This window comes from Danio aesculapii, chromosome 8 (assembly GCF_903798145.1).
Source record: "Danio aesculapii chromosome 8, fDanAes4.1, whole genome shotgun sequence".
In the NCBI taxonomy this organism is placed as follows: domain Eukaryota; kingdom Metazoa; phylum Chordata; class Actinopteri; order Cypriniformes; family Danionidae; genus Danio; species Danio aesculapii.
The window spans coordinates 43162249-43185999 of NC_079442.1; the positions used below are offsets into that span (position 1 = coordinate 43162249).

The 23751-nt window shown below is 36.7% G+C and overlaps 1 protein-coding gene across 2 annotated transcripts in view; it reads right to left on the minus strand.

Moving 5' to 3' along the window:
* The window catches only part of tbc1d22b (TBC1 domain family, member 22B), a 125310-nt gene that overhangs the window by 51121 nt on the left and 50438 nt on the right, over positions 1-23751 (minus strand). For both annotated transcript variants that reach the window (XM_056464028.1, XM_056464027.1), the window contains one exon: positions 7810-7916. In XM_056464028.1, coding sequence (XP_056320003.1) covers positions 7810-7916 — 107 coding nt within the window. The remainder of the gene's footprint in view (positions 1-7809; positions 7917-23751) is intronic.

Genomic DNA, 23751 nt, shown 5'->3' on the forward strand with positions numbered 1-23751 from the left:
TATACTCATTCATTTATTTTCCTTCGGCTTTCCTTCGTCCCTTTATTCACCAGGGGTCGCCACAGCAAAAAATAACCACCAACTTATCAGGCATATGCTTTACACAGCGGATGCCCCTCCAGCTGCAACCCAGTACTGGGAAACACCCATACACACTCATTAACTCACATACACTATGGCTTAGTTTATTCAATTCACCTATAGCACATGCCTTTGGACGGTGGGGGAAACCAGAGCACCCAGAGGAAACTCATACGAACACTGGGAGACATTGCAAAAAGAGGTCTGTGCAGAACTGTTTTTATAGTCCAACTCCCGTGAGGTTTTATTCCGCACCCCACCGCTCCCACTGTATATTCATTCAGTCTTTATTCACTTAGAATAATTTACTACCCGACAAGACAGTTCCCGCAAGCGTTAGATCTGTTTCCAAAATCTCACGTTTAAATTGGGTACTACCAGAAGAGAGAGAGATAACAAATAAAACTGTATGTTGTGCAAAGAAACAAACATTTATGTTGTATGTAATTACTGTGTTGTTACATTCTAATTTCCATGTCATTACATTGTAATTACATTGCTATTGCATTGTAAAAACACCCAAGATAATATTCCTAAACTTGTTTCTTTTTTGTTTCAAGTACAGTATTTGTGTATTTAAATGTACATATACACAGTAAGTTTTTTGTCATTATTATGAATTTTTACAACAAAAAAAACATATGTTTTAATATATTCATAACCGCATAAGTATTTTACCGTCATGCTTGTAAAAAACACTAAAATAAAAACCGCTAAATTTCGCAATCTATAATCCATAATCATAAATCCTGTATAGCAGTCCCACAACATTCTGAAACTCGATGACAGTCGAATACCCTGCCAGAAAAGTCTAGTGGCTGGGAATTACCTTTTTACTGTGTCTGCTATAATGTTCACGTTGTTTTTGGTGTGTTTACATAGATGAATATGGTGTTAAATGCCCAATATTATGATCTTATTGCCACATTATATCATTATGATAACATAATATGTCCCTTCAGTGATTACCTGAAGATAAATACCAAAAAATAAAACAACTGGAATAACTACAGCAGTCGCGATCGTCTGATCTCATATGAAGCAAGAGATCGCGATGACATATGATGACGTGTGCAGGTGCTGTAGTGCTGTCCCAATTCTTAGGGGTAAATTTTGAAGTCCTTCCCCTTCACATTCGGTTTTATGGGCCATGGGGTAGGGGAACAAAATAGAATTGGGATTGGGTCTAAATGTTATTACAAATTGTTATTTTGTGTGCAATTACTGTGTCGTTGCATTGTAATTACTATGTGATTACATTGCTATTACATTGTAATTACATCCAAGATGATATTTATAAACTTAAATGCTTCTTTGTTTATTTCATGGACAGTATTTGTGTATTTATATGTAAATAAACACAGTACATTTGTAATTCAAAACTACTTTGAGGTATTATCGCATCGCTCAAAGTTTTTTTGAGCTGCTGCGCTTTATTCAGAATTTTATTCCTCCACCACAAGAAATCTGGTCGGGTCCCACAGCTCTTTGCATGCAGACCTCTACATGCAAACTCCACACAGAAATGCCAACTGACCCAGCCGGGACTCAAACCAGCGACCTTCTTGCTGTGAGGCAACAGTTCTAACCACTGAGCCACCGTGCTGCCCTAATTGTTTATTTTTTAGCTTTTATTTTATGATAAATAAGATAAAACAAAATGCTTTTGTAGCTTTGTAGGACACTTGAGGCTCTAAAGCGTTATGGTTATATAGTAACAAATGTACTGCCATCTCTCTCTCAGTTTGTCTTCCCTTGTGGGTCATTAAGGTCCAGTGTCCGTCTGCTGTGCTGCTCTCGTATTTTAGCCCAGAGGAATGAGTGCACAACACACAATCAGTGTTCAGATACCAGCTTGTGTGTGTGTCAGTGTGTGTGTGTTTCTGCCCTTCAGCTTGGCTCCATTCAGCCAATGAGCACAACATAGATTGGCCCACGGGACGACCTGACTGCGGCCTGCATCTGACCCTCGATCCGGCCTGCAGACGAGAGCACGACATGGGTCTTTCTCCAGGGATCTCAATCCCCTCGGCTTAAATGTCCTAGCTTCAACTTCCAGTTTTTCATGTCACTCTCTCTCCCCCAGGCGGGTAAGTGTCTTATCCTCTGGGGCTTAAGCACAACAAAGTCTGACACTTTTTTTTTTTTTTTTTAATCTGTCAGAGAGTCTTTTTTATTGCATTGTATTTGAGTTGTCTGTGTTTTTATAGGAGAACAAAAAGGACAGAATGACCTGTACATGGATTTGTTTTAATAAAACACACAGATTTATATTATTATCATTATTAGTACTACTACTATTAGGACGTCCATCCCTAAAGTAAAATTGTTATTATAATTACACTACATAATAATAATAGTAATAATAATAATAATAACTAACAGTTGTTATTTGTTGTAAGAAATGAAAATAGGAAAATTGATATAAATGAAAATAAGTGTTATATACTAAATTATATATAAATATGTACATTTATATTAATAAAACATGACTTTTGATTAATAATAATAATAATAATAATAATAATAGATGAATAATAAGAAACTGAAAAATTATGTTGACAATAATTCAATGAAATTCATATGAAATACGTTACATTTAATACAATTAAACCAAAAAATATTATTATTATTATTATTATTACTACTACTAGTATTACTACTTTTAGGACTATTTTACCTAAAATAATATTGTTATTATAATTACACTACATAATAATAATAACTAACAGTTATTTGATTAGCATTAGAAATGTTAAAAAGTGAAAATAAGAAAATTTATATCAATAAAAATAAGTGTTATATACTAAATTATATATAAATATATACTAAATTAATATTAATAAAACATGATTTTGTAATTCATAATAATAATAATAATAATAATAATAATGAAAAAGAGAAATGAAAAAAGAAATATGTTCACAATTCAATAAAATTCATAAATCATTCAAAGTCAATAGAACAATTAAAGTTTAAAATAATTAAATGCTAAATATTATTAATAATATTGTTACTACTGTTACAGTGTCTTCTTTGCTTAAATAACAATTATTATTATTATTATTATTATTATTATTATTATACATAATAACAATAAATTGTTGTTACTAGTTGTAGCAAAAATGTTAAAGGTGCAGTATGTAAGTTTGACACCCAGCGGTTGAAATAGGCATTACATTCCTGGATCAAAACAAATGCAAGCACAGGTTGCCAGTTTGAGGAGCGAGTCTGACTATCAAGTCTAAAGACTGATTTAAATCGTGTTCTAAATAAAAGCAACAGGACGCGATAGAAGGAATATTTTCCATATTAAAATTAACTTTTGCTCTAACCAGCACCTAAAATTTATATATATTAGTATATATTAGCTTCTATTTCTTGCAGCTGAACAACAGGATAAACTGCGATCACATCAGGTACACCCCAAGTGCTTTATTCAGAGTTATATGCTAGTAATGTGAGTTTGAATGCCATTTTACATTACATTTATTGCCATACTACTGAAGGCAGCAGCAGATAGTTCACCTCAGATCTTGAAAATAAAATAAACTGTTTAAAATTGAACTTCAGAACTGTGACTCAAAACCAACACAGTGATTCAGCGTGTACATTTAATAATGTTAAAGAGGTTTAATATGTGTTAATTAGATTAGAAACGTTACCATTTCTTGAGTGAGTGCATTTTCTGTGCTTCTGAATGGCTGTATTTAAATTTCTGTCCTGTTTCGTCTGATGCAAACAGCCCAAATGCTCATCACCGCAAATCCTGTTGCGTAGCGTGTTGTTGGGACATGCAGTTACAACGTAACCTGCTCACCTAAGGTTTAGGCGCGTAATATTTTAATTATTTGCTAATTAATAACCACCTCATGTGGAACTCTGAATCTGCGTATCATTTTGGTATTCTGCTACTGTCCACCTGAGGTCGCATTTTGGTCACAGATGCATGCTTTGAGAGCCTTCATGATTAAATGAATGAAATATGCCGTTTTCCACCAAGGCAACCTGGGATGCTGCAAGATAATTGGCTAAACTGGCAGTGGGCGGGTTAAACAGACCAAAACAAAGACAGCGTTCAGACATGAAAAACACATTTTCATAGCAGAATAATGTGTTCAGCATTGTTTTTCAAATAAACAGGAATATTCACTTGGCATGTTTCTTAAATATCTGCAAACATATTATGTTTTTTTATGCTTTAGAAGAGTCAAAACCTTCATACAGCACATTAGCAAATAAAGAGAAAAGAATATAAGAAAATGAATATAATAACTGAAAATAATCAAATGTTACATGCAAAATAATATTGAAATGCATATGATTAATATTAAAACTTTCAGAAATATTAAAAGAATCAACATTTATTTAGTTACCTTTTTTTTTGCTCTGGGTCTCAAGCACTACAAAGTCTTCCACTGTTTTTAATAGTCTGTCAGAGACTTTTAGATCGCATTGTATTTGACTTCTCTGTGGCTTTCGGAGAACAAAAGGACAGGGTGACCACGACAGGGTTTAGTTTTAATAAACGACACAGAAGAGATTCTGCCCTCAGGGAAGTGCAGATGGACTAAGGAAGTCTTTAATGTGTGGAGAAAAGCCTTTTCAATTACTGTCTTAATGGCAGTGCCTTTGCTGGAGATTGACAAAAGTGTGTGATTTGAATTTAGTCTGATAAAAGATTTTAGTCTGATAAAAGTCTCCTCCGAATATAAACAGTAAAGTCAAATTAAATTATTAGTATTATTATTATTACCATTATTTATTATTATTACTCCAACAACAATTAGAAATGTCAAAAAATAAAAATAAATAAATAAATAGAGAGAGAGAGAGAGAAATGTGACCCTGGACAATAAGTATATTTTGGGCAACAACCATAAATACATTGTACTGTATGTTTCAAAATAATGGATTTTACATTTTGTTTGACTTGAACAAACAATGAACTATATATTACAGTATTTGTTCGTCTGTTAATGTTAGTTAATGAAAAAACAGCTGTTCTGGAATCCTCATTTCTGATTAGTCATTTGCAACATTTCAAGGTATGTTATTCCTAGGTAACAACCTCTAAATAACACAGCCTGATTAGGGAACTTTGAATCAACTTGATCGTCACATTCATATGTATCTGCTTGTCTGTCAAGACTGTTTGACAATCTTGTGAATGAATAATTTGTTGGTTAATATGGTTAATATTCTCCCCCTTCAGCCAGTTTACCAGCATTTATGACTGTATGGCGCCGTCTTGAAAAATTATTATATGTAGGTTAGTAATTTCTCCATTCAACCGGCTTCATTCCTGTCAGTTTCGCGTTTTTGAGTGTTTGGCGCCATCTTGTGACTGAATAATGCGCAGGTTAGTGTATGCTCTATTCAGCCGGTTTTATTTCAATAATGCTCCATTCAGCTGGTTTAACTTCTGTCAGTCATGCGTTTTTGACTGTGTGGTGCCATCTTGGGACTGAATAATATGTAGGTTAATCTATTCTCCATTTAGCTGGTTTAATTCTTGTCAGTTTTGCATTTTTGACTGTTTGGCATCATCTTGTGACTGAATAATGCAAAGGTTAATGTATACTCCAACTAGTTTCATTTCTGTCAGTTTTGCATTTTTGACAGTTTGGCACAGTCTTGTGAACGAATATTACGTAGGTTAGTATATTCTCCATTCAGTCAGTTTAATTTCGGTTAGTTTTGCGCTTATGACTGTTTGGTGTCGTCTTGAGACAAAATAATTAGCAGGTTAGTGTATGCTCCATTCAACCGGTTGAATTTCTGCCAGTTTAGCATTTTTGACTGTTTGGCGCCATCTTATGACTGGATAGCAGACAGGTTAGTGTATGCTCCATTCAGCTGGTTTAACTTCAGTCAGTTTTGTTTTTTTGACTGTTTGGCGCCATCTTGTCACTAAATAATGAGCAGGTTAGTGCATACTCTATTCAACCGGTTTGATTTTTGCGTTTTTTGACTGTTTGACGCCACCTCCTGACTGAATAATACGTATATTCTTTGCTCCATTCAGCTGGTTTAATTTCTGTCACTTTTACATTTTTTTGACTGTTGGCACCATTTTGTGACTGAATAACGTGCACGGTAGTGTATGCTCGATTCAACCAGTTTTATCTCTCTCAGTTTTGTGTTTTCGACTGTTTGGCGCCATCTTGAGACTAAATAATGAGCAGGTTTGTGAATGCTCCATTCAACCAGTTTCATTCCTCTCAGTTTTGTGTTTTTGACTGTTTGGTGCCATCTTGTGACAGAAAAATACATAGGTTAGTATATTCTCCATTCAGCCGGTTTAATTTCTGTCAGTTTTGCATTTATGTCTGTTTGATGCCATCTTGTGACTAAATGAGCAGGTTAGTGTATGCTCCACCCAACCCGTTTCAATTCTGTCAGTTTTGCATATTTGACTGTTTGGCGCCATCTTGTGACTGGATAATGAGCAGGTTTGTGTATACTCCATTCAGCCTGTTTAATTTTTGTCGGATTTACAATCATGAGTGTTTGAAAGTGTGTTGAAAATGTATAATATGTAGGTTAGGGCATTCTCCATTCAACCGGTTTCACTTCTGTCAATTTTGCGTTTTTGTCTGTTTGGCAATATCTTGTGACTAAATATTATATAGCTTCGTTTATGCTCTATTCAGCTGGTTTAATTTCTGTCAGTTTGGCATTTTTTATGCCACATTGTGACTGAATAATACATAGATTAGTCTATGCTCCATTCAGTTGTTTAATTTGTCAGTTTTGCTGGGGTTTTTTTCACTGCTTTGCGCCATCTTGAGCCTGAACAATGCGCAGGTCAATGTATGTTCCATCGGTTCTATTCAGTTATTTTCATTTCTGTTAGCTTTGTGTTTATTTCAAGCATAAATAAACTTCACATAGCACTGCTGATAAGCATGTCAGGCATTAATCTGCAAAAACAATCTCCTGGATGTACTTTATCCATAACTTAACGAGCATGTATTGGATGTTAATAATCCATTAGTATTTGTTAAACTCAGATTATTAAATGCTGTAAAAGTATTGTTCATGATTAGTTCATGCTAGTAAATACATTAACTAAAAAAAATTATGAAACCATATTGTAAAGTGTGACTTTGTCATCTTCTTGTGGCTGAATAACATGCAGGTTAGTGTATGCTCCATTCAAAATGTTTCATTTCCATCAGCTATAGATTTTTGACAGTGTGACGCCATCTTGTGACTGAATAATGTTCAAATTAGTGTATGCTCCATTCGAGGGGTTTTATTTTTGTCAGTAATGTGTTTTTGACTGTGTGGTGCCATCTTGTGACTGAATAATGCACAGGTTAGTGTATGCTCCATCAGCTCTATTCAGTTGTTTTCGTCTGTCAGCTTAATTTATTTCAATTCAATTTAATTTAATTCAAGTTTTATTTAAACTTCAAATAGGGCTGCTGATAAGCCTGTCAGGCTTTATTCTGTGAAAACAACCTCCTAGATGTACTTTATCCATAATTTAACAAGCATAAATTTGGATGTTAGTAACGCATTAGTAAATAACTATGAATATATTTATATGCATTATTAAACCATGAATATTTAATGCTGTTCAAGTATCGTTCATGATTAGTTCATGTTAGTAAATACATTAACTAATGAAACCTTATTTTAAAGTGTGATCAAAATAATGTTCAAATTTATAACCTGCGCCACCAAACATCCACCATAAACTTTCAGTGCATCAAATACCTGTATGCCATCCAGCAGTTTGCTCATGCACCAGAAGCTGTCAGCCTCAATGTTTCGTTGCGTATCCAGTGGTAAGCTTGCCATTTCAAAATTCTCCACGTCTTCCTCTATAGAAACAGAACACACACACATTGATGTTCAGTCAGCAGCAGATCAAACGATCACACATGCTGCAGGTGTTTTCAGCAGTCTGATAGCGTGTGTGATGCTCATCGTATGCACAAACTCCATGAAGCCATTAGATCATTAGTGGGCAAACTGCATTCTTTATTCAACACATTCATCAACGCTCGTCCTCCCCTCACAGCAGCCCTGACCTTTTCTGACTCTTTAAACAGTATGTGCTAAATGACACTCATACACACATTATGCCCTGCATGGAGAGGCAGACCTGTGTGCCACTACTCCAGTCCTCCATCTCCTGATCACTTACTTTTCCTCTTTTTTTAAAGGGATAGGTTACAATTTTACCATCATTTACTTATCCTTTTCTTGTTTTAAACCTTTGAGCTTCTTACTTCTGTTAAACACAAAAGAAGATATTTTGAAAAATGTTGGAAACCTGTAACCATTGACTACCATAGAGCTTTTCATACTTCAGGAGTCAATGACAGGGCACTAACAAGTCAACTTTAAACACCTTTCAGGTGTATTTTCAAAAATGTTCCAGGCAAATTATATATTTACTAAGGATGCACAAAATGTTTGGCCACCATAAAAAAGATCTATTATATATGGGTCAAAAGAAAAAAAGGTCCAAAAATACTAGTTGAAAATGCTGCTGCTGTGTCACACTACCAAGTGCACTCGTTTCACTCTCCCACCAATAGAAGTTATTATATAAAACAAATAAATCTAAGTAGATCTAAAACATTTAATTAAATGTATTTAAATGATTCTGTATTTTTTTAAAGCAATAAACATATTTTTGGTCTATATGCTGTCAATTATAGTTCTTCAGAATATTATGTTATTTTATAAAATAATAATAATATCATAGAAAATTGGAATCAGCAAAAATATGTATCGGTAGGTCACACTTACAAAAAAAGAAAGAAATTGGAATAAGCAGACTACTGCGATTATGTAATTAAATAATAATTATTATTATAAAGCATTTTCAGTTTTGGCTTTGCGCATGAAGGATTTTTGAATTTGGCCCAAAAATTTTCGTTTCCGTGCACCCTAATATTTACCTACATTATCACATTATTACACACGCTACTTGTTAGTATTACATAGTATGTATTGTATTCTAAGTAAATTATTTATGGCATGTTTGTTATTTACTCTCTTAAATGTAATAAATCACATCTTCAAGGTGAAATGTTTTATTTATTTTAATTTCATGAATCGTTTACTCATGAAGTGGTAATCTTCCCCCACTGTTTAAGTGAAATGCACAGATTAAAATTTAAAAAAAGACGCAACAGCCACATACGCCAATGTTTTCATTTTACGAAGAAACAAAACTACTTATTTTTATTTTATTGCAATAGTTAATAATCATTACTTATATAACCCATCTACTGCACCCAACCCGCTCTGAGATCGGATTGAATCTGCAATTCACTGCATGGGAGTCGGTTGCTCTAACAAGGAGGCTAAAGACTATGGCCTCTAGCGTCTTTCGTTAGAGCACCTTTAGAGTTCAAAGGAGTGAGGTTTACTTGCATAGCACTTTGCTAGCTGGCCTCCATTACACTCACACCCCTAAACCTCACTCGCATCCCGTACGAGCCCCCACGTGTAACCCACCGTTCCTACTGCACCCAACCCCCTCGGAGCTAGTTGGCTGCTCTAACAAGAAGGCTAAAGACCATGGCCTCAAGTGTCTATTACTAGAGCACCTTTAGAGATCAGAAGAGTGAGGTTTGCCTGCATAGCACTTCACTAGCTGGCCTGCGTTACACTTACCCCCCCTAAACCTCACTCCCATCCCAGATGAGCCCCCACGTCCTACTGCACCCAATCCGCTCTAAGCTGGGATCGAATCAGCGATTCTGTGCATGGGAGTTGGGTGTTCTAACAAGGAGGCTAATGACAATGGCCTCTAGCATCTATTGCTAGAGCACCTTTTGAGGTCAGAGGAGTGAGGTTTACCTGCATAGCACTTCGCTACCTGGCCTCTGTTACACTCACTCCACTAAACCTCACTCCTATCCCGGACGAGCCCCCGCATGTAACCTACTGGTTCAACTCAAACCCGCACTGAGCTGGGACTGAACTGGCAATTGTGTGCATGGGAGTTGGTTGCTCTAACAAGGAGGCTAAAGACAATGGCCCCTAGTATCTATGACTATAGCACCTTTACAGGTCGGAGGAGTGAGGTTTGCCTGCATAGCACTTCACTAGCTGGCCTGCGTTACACTCACCCCACTAAACCTCACTCTCATCCCGGACGAGCCCCCACATGTAACCCACCAGTCCTACTGCACCCAACCCATGCCGAGCTGGTATCGAAAAAGCGATTCTTTGTATGGGAGTCAGTTGCCTTAACAAGGAGGCTAAGATAGTTAAAAAGTTTACACAAAAATTTGCGTTGACATGCCATGCATGCATGCATGCATATGAGAAAATGTTTATTTATATATACACAAAAAAGATAAGAATTATATATTTATAAATTTAAATATGTACCAATTGGTTTGCACAGTTTGTTTCTATGTATATGTGTGGTTTCTATTATTCACAATAAATCTTTGCTCAGAACTAGCAACATGCTATTATGAAATGTTTATTCAGTCAAGCATTTCATTTAAATCCAAGCACTTTTCAAGCCTACATTAAAATTCAAGCATTTTCGAGGACTCATAGCACATGTGTAAACCCTGCAATGGCTACCATTTTATTCGCTTTCTTCTAAATATCTTCTTTTGAGTTCAACAGAATAAAGAAACTCATAAAGGTCTGGAACCACTTGAGGTTGAGTAAGTAACACTTACATTTTAATTTTAGGTGAACTATCCCTTACATAGAGATGAAGGGATCAGGAAGAACAAGGAGTTATTTTGATGAAGCACTGAGCAAAGAGAAAAGAGAGCGGGAGAGTAAAAGTGTGTTTGCATGCAGCTTGTGCATCGCTGAAGCAATTCAGTCAATCATGAGACTGTTATTACAGTACATGAGAGCTGAAATATAGATAAGAAGAAGGTCAGATCCAAGGTTGAACACACAATGAGGAAGACACAGACTCTAGAATGTCTGTAGATACTAAAGTATGAACATGTGATGAAGACCACAATGAGAAACACAGCTGTGGTATGTCACAGACTAAATCAAACTCTCTGTGAAGATTAAAGCATGTGGTAAGACTTTATTTACAGAATCCAGTAAACTTAAATAAATAAGCACAGATTATATAATATTGCAACTAACCCTAAACCTACCCATAACGCTATTAGTATGTGTAGATTATTAATATTCATTCAATTGCCTTCAGCTTAGTCTTTTATTTATCTGTGGTTGCCACAGCAGAATGAACCACCAAATATTCCGGCATATGTTTTTACGCAGCGGATGCCCTTCCAGTCGCAACCCAGTACTGGGAAACACCTATATACTCTCATACACTACGGCCATCTTAGTTCATTCAATTCACCTATATCGCATGTGTTTGGACTGTTAGGGAAATCGAAGAGCCCAGAGGAATCCCACGCGAACATTGGGAGAACATTCAAACTCCACACAGAAATGCCAACTGGCCCAGCTGGGATTCGAACCAGCAAACTTCTTGCTGTGAGGCGACAGTGCTAACCACTAAGCCACCGTGCCATTGACATAATCAATAATATACACACTTCAAACCAAAAATACCTTAAAACAACAAAAAACACTTCAATCACATAGTGTGACATAAAAAAAAAAAAACATTTGGCTTATTTTTATAAAGCATCTCATTTAGTTCTAATATTGCCTGATAAACAAAGGGGTGCTTTAATTTGACTTCTAGGAACTTTAAACCTTTAACTCTTTTAAATCTAGAAACTATATACCTCCAGTTTGATGGTAATAATTCAAAGTCATTATGCAAAACATGATAAGGGTCAGAGATTATACTTTTAGCTAATCTTATCAAGTTATTCTAGTAAACTGAATCATATAGCTTTTCTAATGGCTGACCTACAATCTTGGAGCAGATTCCTTTATTATCTCCCTTAAGACTTTTATTCCAGCTACAGAACAAACCAATTCATTGCCCATTTAACCCAATTAACCTTTGGAATGACCTACCAGTGAAGATTAGTATAGCCCCGAGCCTGTCTATTTTTAAGCCACTTTTAAATAATTGTTTACACTGCCCTATTTTATTAAGCTTGTTTCAATGTCTTACCGGTGTTTCTCCTTTATTTTATCCCTCTATTGATATCTCCTGTTTTTATTATGTTGTACAGCACTTTTATCAGTGATGTGGCAGTTTTAAACATGCTATATAAATAATCTGGAACTTTATTAACCTAATTAAGCCTTTAAATTGCACTTTAAGCTGAATATCTTGCAAAATAATGAGCTAAATATAATGAATATAATCTTTTTTTTTTTTTTTTAAAGGCACTAATTGGTATATATGAAAATGAATTAAAATATCACAGAACAGGGCTAGCAAGTTTGTCTTATACTGTATTAAAGACTACAGAGTGCACAAGACACATCAATCGCATAGTTTTGAATGAGGAAAAGTGTAACGGTCAATATGGTGAATGAAGCCCCACCTACTAGCACAAGAGCCAATCATCAATTGCTATAGACTAACGTTTCTCTGGGGGAGGAGCTCGAACCAGACTTGTGCTTTTTTGACAGTTTATGTGGTCAACAAACACACTGGAATCTCAGCGAATGCTTGCTTCACGGATAAACAAAGCTTGAAATCTGTACTTTTAAATGAACCAACTACACTTGACAACAAAAGTTTTTTGGTTTTGTAATCTGTATGAAACGCGAGGTACAGTCCATCCTGTCAAACATGACAGCACTACTTAAATGCCAACAAACTTACAAACAAAGAGTCAGTGTCATTTCTGAAGGAGATTCACCATCAAGACCAAGTTGTGAATTACGTTATTGTGAAGTTTTGAAGACCAGCGCGATCGGATGAGCCATTATTCAGATGGTGATAATACGTAGAATGGCCATAAATGAGGTTGGTGTCGTGATCTCGTTCCTTTCAAGTGCGCATTAGCTTGGGCAAACTGAAAATATGCAGTGGTTAGCATAAATAAGCATACCCCATTTCTTTTCTTTTTTTTTTTTTTTTTTTTGAATATAGATAATATATTTTGGTGCATTTTAACAAAACAGGTTTATTGAACAGTTATATCCATTAAAATAAGAGTTTGGTCACCTAACTTCTTCAGGAATAGAAAGATAATAATTTAAATTAAAATAAAGTACTGCAAAAAAAGACAAACTACAAAAGTTACTTAATAATCTAAATAAATATATATATATTTTATGTTTTTCTCTAATACATTAATTTAGGGTGGCACGGTGGCTCAGTGGTTAGCTCTGTCACCTCACAGAAAGATGGTTGCTGGTTCGAGTCCCGGCTGGGTCAGATCAGCCCGGTTGGGTCATTTCTTCGCGAAGTTTGCATGTTCTCCTTGTATTCAAGTGGGGTTCCTTCAGTGCTCTAGTTTCCCCCACAGTACAAAGACGCTATGTGCTATAGGTGAATTGAAAAAAACAAATTGGCTGTAGTGTATGAGAGTGGGTGAATGTGAGAGTGTATGTGTGTTTTCCAGTAATGAGTTGTGGCTGGAAGAACATCCGCTGCATAAAACATACGCTGGAATAGTTGGCGACCCCAGATAAAAGGAAAATGAACGAATGAATTAAATATTTTGGTTTACATATTTTTGGCTATTACCATAATCATACCTTTATCGCAAGTTATTTTGTTAGATTGGCTCTAGATTTGATGTTAAATGTAATGTAATATGTAATACACTTTAAAAGATTCTGGGTTCCACACAATTATTTCATGTTGTCCCAGCATAAACCGATTAATGGTGCGGTAGGTGATCTGCCACAATGCTAACTGGTCAGCATAATATCTTTGAAACACAGTTCCTCCCCTGCCGTCCAAAGCCACGCCTCTTGAAACACAAGTGTGCGCAACTTACAGATGACAGACAACCCTCTCTCACGTGCCGTCCTAAAGCGACTCTGCTTAGTGCTTGCCCGGCGGCGTGCAGGAATGACACTAAGGAATGAATAAGCCATACTCACATGCTATTTCAGACGGAATATTCAGAGTAGCGGTAAACAATATAAATAGTGCGTCACAGGTTGTCATTCTTCAAAAATGAACCAATATGAATATAAATACAACTTCAGCTCAGTAAAGCAGGCTAGGCGGAATAGTGCTATTTACTGATATTTTGTTGTTAAACTAAATTAAAATCTACATTATCGATGCTGTAAAAGGCCTTATAAAACTGAAAATAGTCACAACAATCTTTCACTGGAGGATTTCAGTGGCTGAACAACACTTCTGTGCATATAACCTATTCATAACAACACAATCTACACCAGCTTTGCGTGACTAAAAATGTTTTAAAACATAACATTACCAGTCTAAAAGAAATACTTCAGCCATGGTGTCATCTTTCCTCCAGCGTGCAAAACTAACTCCAATATTGATTCAGGATTTTAAAAAGTTTTGATTGAGCATTTGTTTTGCTCTCTCCCTCGTCCAGATGAACGTCTGCAGATGTACAAATCTACATTTGTTGACAGACAGTTTTGGCCACCTATTAGAATTATGGGAATTATTGGCCCAATAATATTTAATTGGATGAACATTTTTTAGTGTTATACCTTACCCAGAATATAAAAATACATATAAATACATTCAGATCATTTACTTTAATCAGTACTATTACTTTTAACCAGCACAACAAAAAAATTCTGAAGACAATCACCTACTGCTCTTTTAAGTTACCTTAATTGATTTTTACAAATTTAAGTTGATCGTACATCAAACAATAAAAGTTATTCCCCACAAAATAGTATAATCAGCTCATTTTAAATAAGTAGTTGGAACAAGCTGCAAAAAGAAATTTGAGTGTAATATTTTTTAACATCCTATAGAATATCTTGATTTAAAAGGAGATTTACTCATGTTGAGCACTGTATGTTGTCATTTTTTAAAAAACTGATTAAAAAAAAAAAAAGACTAAATAAATCACCTAACAAAAGTGTTTTGTTGCTTATTTACTAAGAAATTCAGATTTCAAGTGTGACCTGACCGCAACTGATGTGAACGCAAGTTAGCAAGTAGTCAAAGAAGCACTCTTGCTCAAACTCTTAGAGAGAGGAAACTGTCAGTAAACCTCTGCATTGCAGCAGGAAGAACAGCTGATGTGGGGCCGAGAGAGAGCCCGGATGGGATTCAAGAAAAAAAGACGGATGGAAAACGACAGGATAGAACTGGCAGGAGGTAAAAAAAAAAGCAGGAAAAGCAAAGTAAATAGGCCTTTTTGACCACAAATGAAGCATGCAGGGCCCTGCCGGTCATGGGCTGGGCCATATGTCACTGACCACAGCACTGGAGAGACTCCTGATCCATTTAGCTCTCCACATTTCCACATCACTCCAAAGCTTTGGACACACACACACACACACAGTCCTGCTGCATAAAGCTGCTTTACTGAATGCAGGAAAAATCCTGTTTGTGGCACAAAGAGAGGCTTTGGCACCTTGTTCTCTGACCCTGGGATGGAAAAAAAAGATTTATTGTGCCGTGTTTGAGTACGAGCGACCTGAGGGATCATATAATCATGAGTGAAACCTGCAACTCGTGAAACAAATCACAGCTCATTCAGGTCGCTCCTCCATGTCTCAGGTTGAGCATTAAATGATCCGTATTATATAGAGTCTGAAAGCGGATTGGATGAGCCACGTTCAAAGCCGGTTATAAAATATGCCGACAGACGCGCACCTGGTGACCGCACATCAATCGAATTCTTCATGAAAGGAAAAGTTCAGCCAAAAACCATGATTATCTCATTCCAAATGTGTATAGATTTGCTGTCGTTGTTTTTTTTTTATATTGGAAGAAAAAAAATTTATGAGATGTGTTAGTTGCACTTTTCAATACAATTTCATTAACAGGTAGTGTAGCACTCAAGCATCAATTAAAACACACACACAATATAAATGGTTGAAAACATAAGAGTGGTTAATGTAGCACAATCTTTACATGCAACCTAGATAAAACAATGGGACGATACAATATATGACAAGTGATAGGGATGGATGGATGGATGGATAAATAGAGAGAGAGAGAGAGAGAGAGAGAGAGAGAGAGAGAGAGAGAGAGAGAGAGAGAGAGAGAGAGAGAGAGAGAGAGAGAGAGAGAGAGAGAGAGAGAGAGAGAGAGAGAGAGAGAGAGAGAGAGGAGAGAGAGAGAGAGAGAGAGAGAGAGAGAGAGAGAGAGGAGAGAGAGAGAGGAGAGAGAGAGAGAGAGGAGAGAGAGAGAGAGATAGATAGATAGATAGATAGATAGATAGATAGATAGATAGATAGATAGATAGATAGATAGATAGATAGATAGATAGATAGATAGATAGATAGATAGATAGATAGATAGATAGATAGATAGATAGATAGATAGATAAAGTCAATGATTTATTTGAATTATTTACATGTTTACTAATATCAACATTTCTTAAAACAAAATATTTTTGTGTTGTTTTTACCCAGAATCTTATAGCGGCCCATGCCTACACATTACCAAAGAGCATAGAATCACCAAGAGGCGACAGTCAATAGAACGTTTCATTGCAACAGCAGCACTCAGCAACAGCCTGACGATTCCGCCATTTTCGGGTGAAAGTGATCAGCCGACCACTGGATCTTATTGTTTAAAAAGCAGAACACAACACTTACAATCAAAGACTGGTTATTATCAGCACTTTTAATCGTTACTTTTACAGACTTGTTTAATATATTTTAGCCATATTTGTTTTCTTGAAACTGTCACTTTATAGGTGAATTCACTTTAAATTACTTTAGTTTAATAGTTTAGGCACTGGCATAATACAAATGAATACTGGCATGTTAAATTAAATTTAAACAAAATTTGTTGATAATAGATTGACAGTACTCTTTGTTGCAATAATATGTTATAATAGTATATAGTATTTTTCCAGTGTTGTCTGTTAAAGAAAGACTAATAAAGCTTTTATGTAAAAAGCCACTTTGTCCAAAATGATTGATTTCTGACACATAAATTCATAATTTTTTTAATGTGATGATGTTGTTTAAAATGTTACTTTTCAAAGGGAGTGTACTCATTTATGCTGAGTGCATATATATATATATATATATATTTTTTTTTTTTATTTATTCCAAAATGGCCGCCGTGTGACACTAGTTTTCCAAACAGCAACAGAGTGTCGCCTCTTGGTGATATTATCCTCGTTGACGTTACCTACCAGTACACTCTCAGAAATCAAGGTATGAGAGCTGTCACTGGGGTAGTACCTTTTCAAAACGTACATATTTGTACTTAAAGTAATTGGTACCTCAAAGGTATATATTTTTACCAAAAAATATTCAAGAGGAACACTTTTGTACTTTTTAGGTATTGATATGTAACCTTGAGGTATTAATATGGACCTGTTAATTACAAATGTGTATCTTTTGAAAAAGTACCACCCCAGTGACAGCTCTTATACCTTTATTTCTGAGAGTGTGGAAAACAAACTGCTTTAGATACCTACCTTGTTAATCAAGGTTAATTAATGTATTAACTGAATGTTACTACAATTTCTTTTACTTACTGTGTCTTTTATCAAACCAAAACAACAAGCCATTTGAGGCCAGGATTCAACAACCACACCACCACCAAGACCCAAACCTCTCTTCCCCAGACCATCCATCTAATACTAAAACTGCACGGCGACGGTGCAAATAACAGTCCATAAAAGCAGAAAGCCAATAAATAATAAGGTGAACATATCACAAACCCTCTTCAGTAATGAAAATCTGATGTGTGAGTATGTGTGTGTGTGTGAGTGAAAGTGAAAGAGACAGAGACAGGGCATTGATGCTTTACAGAGGAGATTTCCCCGCTGTCCTCTTTGTCTGTCAGGGTAAATGTGATGATTTACCCTTTGAGAATATTCTCTCTCTCTCCACTTCAAATTCTTGGGCGCATCAATACCAACACTTTAAACCGAAGGGCGCCGTGACTCTCCTTCCTGCCGGCTACTCTTTAAAACGCTCCTCGCTGATATTGAGCTAAATGCGAAGCGCCAATACTCTCCTCCACTAGCTTTCTCAGAGGACGGTCTCAGCAGAAAGCTAAAAAGCTCGCAGAGGAGCCCTAGAAAGCCACTGAGGCATGCCGGCCAAGAGAAACAGCACAGCCAAAGTTGGCAAAAACGCTGCGTCTGGAGAGCAGGCGAAGCCGTTCAAGTCTGCAAGAACCTGAAGCTGCGATTGTTTTGTTTTTCTCTTATTGTGATGCAGATCCTAGAAAAATACAATAATAAATGAGAAAACAGTGGGTGTGGCTTGTTTTTTTTTGTACTGCAAGTTGATTGGATGTAGTAAAGTAGGCATTTCAATTAGAAAGAGCATGAAAAGGGTTTGGGAGAGTTATTACAACCCAAGAGACACCTCCTCCTCGCCATTTCTGTTTGTTGTCAAAACTGACAGTTGGAGGGGCGTGGCCAACTATGTTAGCCACGCCCAATACCTCAGACAGATGAAATCTGAAGCTGCGTCTGAAATCGCATACTTCCATACTATATAGTACACCAAAAACAGTATGCGAGCCAAGTAGTATGTCCGAATTCTAGAATTCGAAAAACAGTATGCGAGAAGTACCCGGATGACCTGCTACTTCCGGCGAGATTCTGAAGCGCGCAGCCGATGGACACTACGCTATCCCATGATACACAGCGACAGAATTCACGAATAGGAGTGAAACGACACAACTGACGCGGGTAGGTCATGTGAAGATGACAAAATGGTGGATGTAGTACGTCCGAGTTCCGTTCATACTACTCACATTCATGCATCGGTAAACATCGGGCAACTGATGACCTTCATGGCCAATCAATCACAGTCATTTCTGTTGAGCACTGGTGAACACTATTTCAAATCATCGCTGTTTATGAATGCGCTCAACAGTGCTGAAATGTTAGCGGGAAATGGACAGACAGATAGAACAATGGGATGGCCGACAGACAGATAGAACGACAGGACGGTTGACAGACAAATAAAATGATGGGATGGCCGACAGACAGCTAGAACAACAGGACAGCTGATAGACAAATAAAATAATGGGACAGCCGACAGACAGCTAGAACAACAGGATGGCTGACAGACAAATAAAATGATGGGACGGCCAAAAGACAGATAGAACAACGGGATGGCCAAAAGAGAGATAGAACAACAGGACAGCCGAAAGACAGATAGAACAACGGGGCAGCCGAGAGACAGACTAGAACAACAGGATGGCTGACAGACAGATATAACGATGGGACAGACAACAGACAGATAGAAAAACGGGATGGCCGACAGACAGATAGAATGAAGTGACAGCCGACGAACAGACAGAACGACAGGATGGCCAAAAGACAGATACAGCCGACAGACAGATAGAACGATGGGACGGCTGACAGACAAATAAGATGATGGGACGGCCGACAGACAGATAGAACGGCGGGACAGCCGACAGACAGATAGAGCAACAGGACGGCCGAAAGACCGCTAAAACAACAGGATGGCTGACAGACAGATATAACGATGGGACCGCCAAAAGACAGATAGAACAACAGGACAGCTGAAAGACAGATAGAACAACAGGATGGCCAACAGACAGACGGAATGAAGTGATAGCCGACGAACAGATAGAACGATGGGATGACCAAAAGACAGATAGAACAACAGGACAGCCGACAGACAGATAGAACAACAGGACGGCCAAAAGAGAGATAGAACGACGGGAAGGCTGACAGACAAATAAGATGATGGGATGGCCGACAGACAGATAGATAGAACGACGGGACAGCCAATAGACAGATAGAACGATGAAACGGCCAAAATACAGATAGAACAACGTGACAGCTGACAGACAGATAGAGCAACGGGATGGCCGAAAGACAGCTAGAACAACAGGATGGTTGACAGAAAGATATAGTGATGGGATAGCCAACAGACAGATAGAACAACAGGATGGCCAAAAGACAGATAGAACACCAGGACAGCCGAAAGACAAATAGAACAACAGGATGGCCAACAGACAGATAGAATGAAGGGACAGCCAATGGACCGATAGAACGACGGGACGGCCAAAAGACAGATAGAACGACAGGACAGCCGACAGACAGATAGAAGGATGGGATGGAAAAAAGACAGATTGAACAACAGGACGGCGACAGACAGACAGAACGAAGAGACGGTTGAAAGACAGATAAAAAAATGGGACGGTCAAAAGACAGAGAGAACAACGGACGGCCTACAGACAGATAGAACGACGGGACGGCTGACAGACAAATAAGACGATGGGACAGCTGACAGACAGATAGAACGACGGGACGGCTGACAGACAGAAGGAATGGCCAACAGATAGAATAAATTACAGGACAGCCAACAGGCAGATAGAATGACACGACGGCTGACAGATAAGTAGAACGATAGGACAACCATTCACAGTCATTTCTGTTGAGCACTTATTTTATTTTTTTATTTCAGTACCGAAATTCAGTATCGTGACAAGTTTAATATAATGAAAGAATCAGTTCATTAGCTTGAGTTTGATAAATGGCATCTAAAACATGTGTTTGGGAAAGATAACGTTAGCTAACTAGTGCCATTTCCTTTAACTTAGCTGAAAATGAGATTCAATATCCTTTTTTATTTTCCCTATCCATTCAAAATGGACCTTCAGGTCACTCTGAAAGCAGTGAAATGATACATTTGTGTCACTTTCTTTTAGCCAATTAGATAAACAGCCTAGTATACACACGAACAATATGACATCACAGACACCATTCCTGTGTGACTCCAGGTGATACTTCCAGGTTTCCTCACACCGCTGCCTCACTTTCGCTTTTAAAATGGTGGCCGCGTGAAATCAGTCTATGGCTAAGTAATACATTTAAATTCAAATGCAGTACTGAGTGGTAGGTGATTTCAGACGTAGCCTGAGAACTTACCTAAAAACAAACAGGAAGTGCATTTTCAGATTTTAACTTCAGATAACAAGGGATTTTTGATTTTTTCTTAATGACATCTAATGGCACAGATGAATTGTTCCCCACAAAACTAGCAATGTGAGCTAACAAAATCATGGGCTTAGTTTTGATTTCATTTGTACTTAAACGCCCGAAAAACCCAGATGTGTTCGCCTGGTGGCCCCCGTCGGCAGGGGTGAAGCCCGCGACGGAGGAAGGGCGCTAACCTCGCTTTTTTATCTCCCACTGGCAGCATGTTGGGATCATGAAGTTCGTTCAGACGAATCGATCGGCGGGTCGAGCCCCCCACCGTGTGCTCTGCACCCTCGCAAGCCTCTGTAAACACTTAAATCCAGCCGATCAATGCGGCTCATTCAACCCGCGGCATTGAGTTGCTCGCTCACACACGTGGTGAATCCCAAACACACACAGATACATATACACACATTCATAGAGCTCGTAAACATATTAGAGAGAGAAAGGCCCTGCAGAATGAGAGTATGAAAAATCTGCTTTTGAGCTTCGTGGAGAAATGGAGGGATGAGGACAATGTGGAAGACCGCCAGAGAGAGTGAGAGAAAGAGAGAGCAAACATACACACACACAAACACACACTTCTAGATAGTTATACATGAATCATTGGAAATACTGATTAATATTATGTTTTTATCCTAAAATGTTGCCTGTTAAATGCACAGTTTATCCTGATTTATTTATTTAGTTATTCATTTATTTTTACTACTACTATTTACTCTGTCTACTATGTTTTTATGAACATGATATTTTTAATTTAAACTTTATAAATGCTTTGGAAATGCATTAGCAACATTTGTCATGCCACTAAAGCAATTATTGAATTTTGAATAATTTATTATTATTACAACATTATTACAAACAATCTGAATGAATGTACAATTGTGCATTGTATTTTATTTGATATTTAATATAGGGATGTCCAAATCCAGTCACGTGATCAGAAATTGGGCCCGATCACGCGGTTTTAGACTCAATCGGAATCGGATGTAACCTCCCGATGAGGACTCGAATATAAATATAAATATAAATATATATATATGTGTGTGTGTGTGTGTGTGTGTACATACATACATACATACATACATACATATATATAAATACATATATATAAATATATATATATATATATATATATATATATATATATATATATATAAATACATATATATATATATATATATATATATATATATATATATATATATATATATATATATATATATATATATATTCAAGTCCTGATCGGGAAGTTTTGCCCATTCTTCTTTACAGTACCTCTCAAGCTCCAATAGGTTGGATGGGAAGCGATGGTGTACAGCTACTTTCAATCTCTCCAGAGATGTTTAAAAGGATTTAGGTCTGGGCTCTGGCTGGGCCACTGTATATGTATTATATAATCACTATAATCATATAATCCCTTTACCATTTCATTCACTATGTCAATCTGCAATGCTTTGGAAATACTTCAATAGGGTATATGCTGAAGCATGCAGAAAGACTTTTAATTTGTCAGTAACCGGGGTCAAACGCTTCCGGTGAACTGTATGCCATTACAAAATCGGTGCATTTAAGGTCTGATTTCTTTAAAAAAAATAAATAAAAAAAATCAACGATCTCCACTGGCTGAGTGATATTCGATATAAAGTGGGTCTCAGAATGTACAAGCAGCACTGCATTAAATTACATTTTTTTGCAACATGTCTTTAATTTATTTTACCCCAGTTTTTCAATGGAGTTCCTGCGCTAGTCTGCTGATCCTGATGGGTGTGTGCGCGAGTAAACGGCTTTTAATCTCAGTTTGCGCTTCAACAACTAAATAAATGCTGAAGTCTATTTAAAGGATTATATTTTGTAATGTCACCAGAGTGGCTTTTTGGTTTCTTTTCCAGTGTATCCCAGACACTAGCTCCCCATCTGAAAGATTTTTTTAGCATAGCGGTCTTCACAATTTGTAATGTTGCATTATGTTTTTGAGTAATGATGGTTGGTACTCAAAAGCACAGATTTGATTATGATAATTTGTGTTGTTGACAGAGTTTGAGGTTTACAGTATCATTATTATTTACACATTAGTTATGCGTTCCCATTGCACACACTTTGTATCATTTATTTAAGCAAGATTAAGAGTCTCTTTAACACGTATAAGTGTTTAAAACATAAGTACACTTATGTATAATTTTTTTACTATTAAAACTATTTGCCTTAGTAATGTTGGTAAATTAAAAAAAGTGGTTAAATAAAAAATATCCTAATATTCCTAAATGTATGATTAAAAAATATTCAATAATTATCGATATCGAATGATATGAAACATGATATCATGATATTTTTTTTGCAATTTCTCCCAGCCCTAGCATAATTTATACTTTTTTCTTACATTTTTTATCTAATGTTTTTAATATGATGCTTTTAATAAAATAATTATACTAGTCCTTTTATCCTAATTTTTATTTACTAGATTTCTAATTGTGTTTTATGCATGTAAATATTTATCATATCATCCCTTTAATATTTTATTCATTGTTTATGTAATCTGCAGTGCTGTGTCAATACTTGAAGCCAATATAGCTCTTTTTCAATTTGAATTGACTTAAAAGAGAAAGAGAGACAGAGAGAGAGGCAGACAGACAGACAGAGAGAGGAGAAAAAGAGAAATCGATTGGTGATCCAGGTAATCTGTGGGTATGTCCCGGTGTTTGCACTGGTGACATTG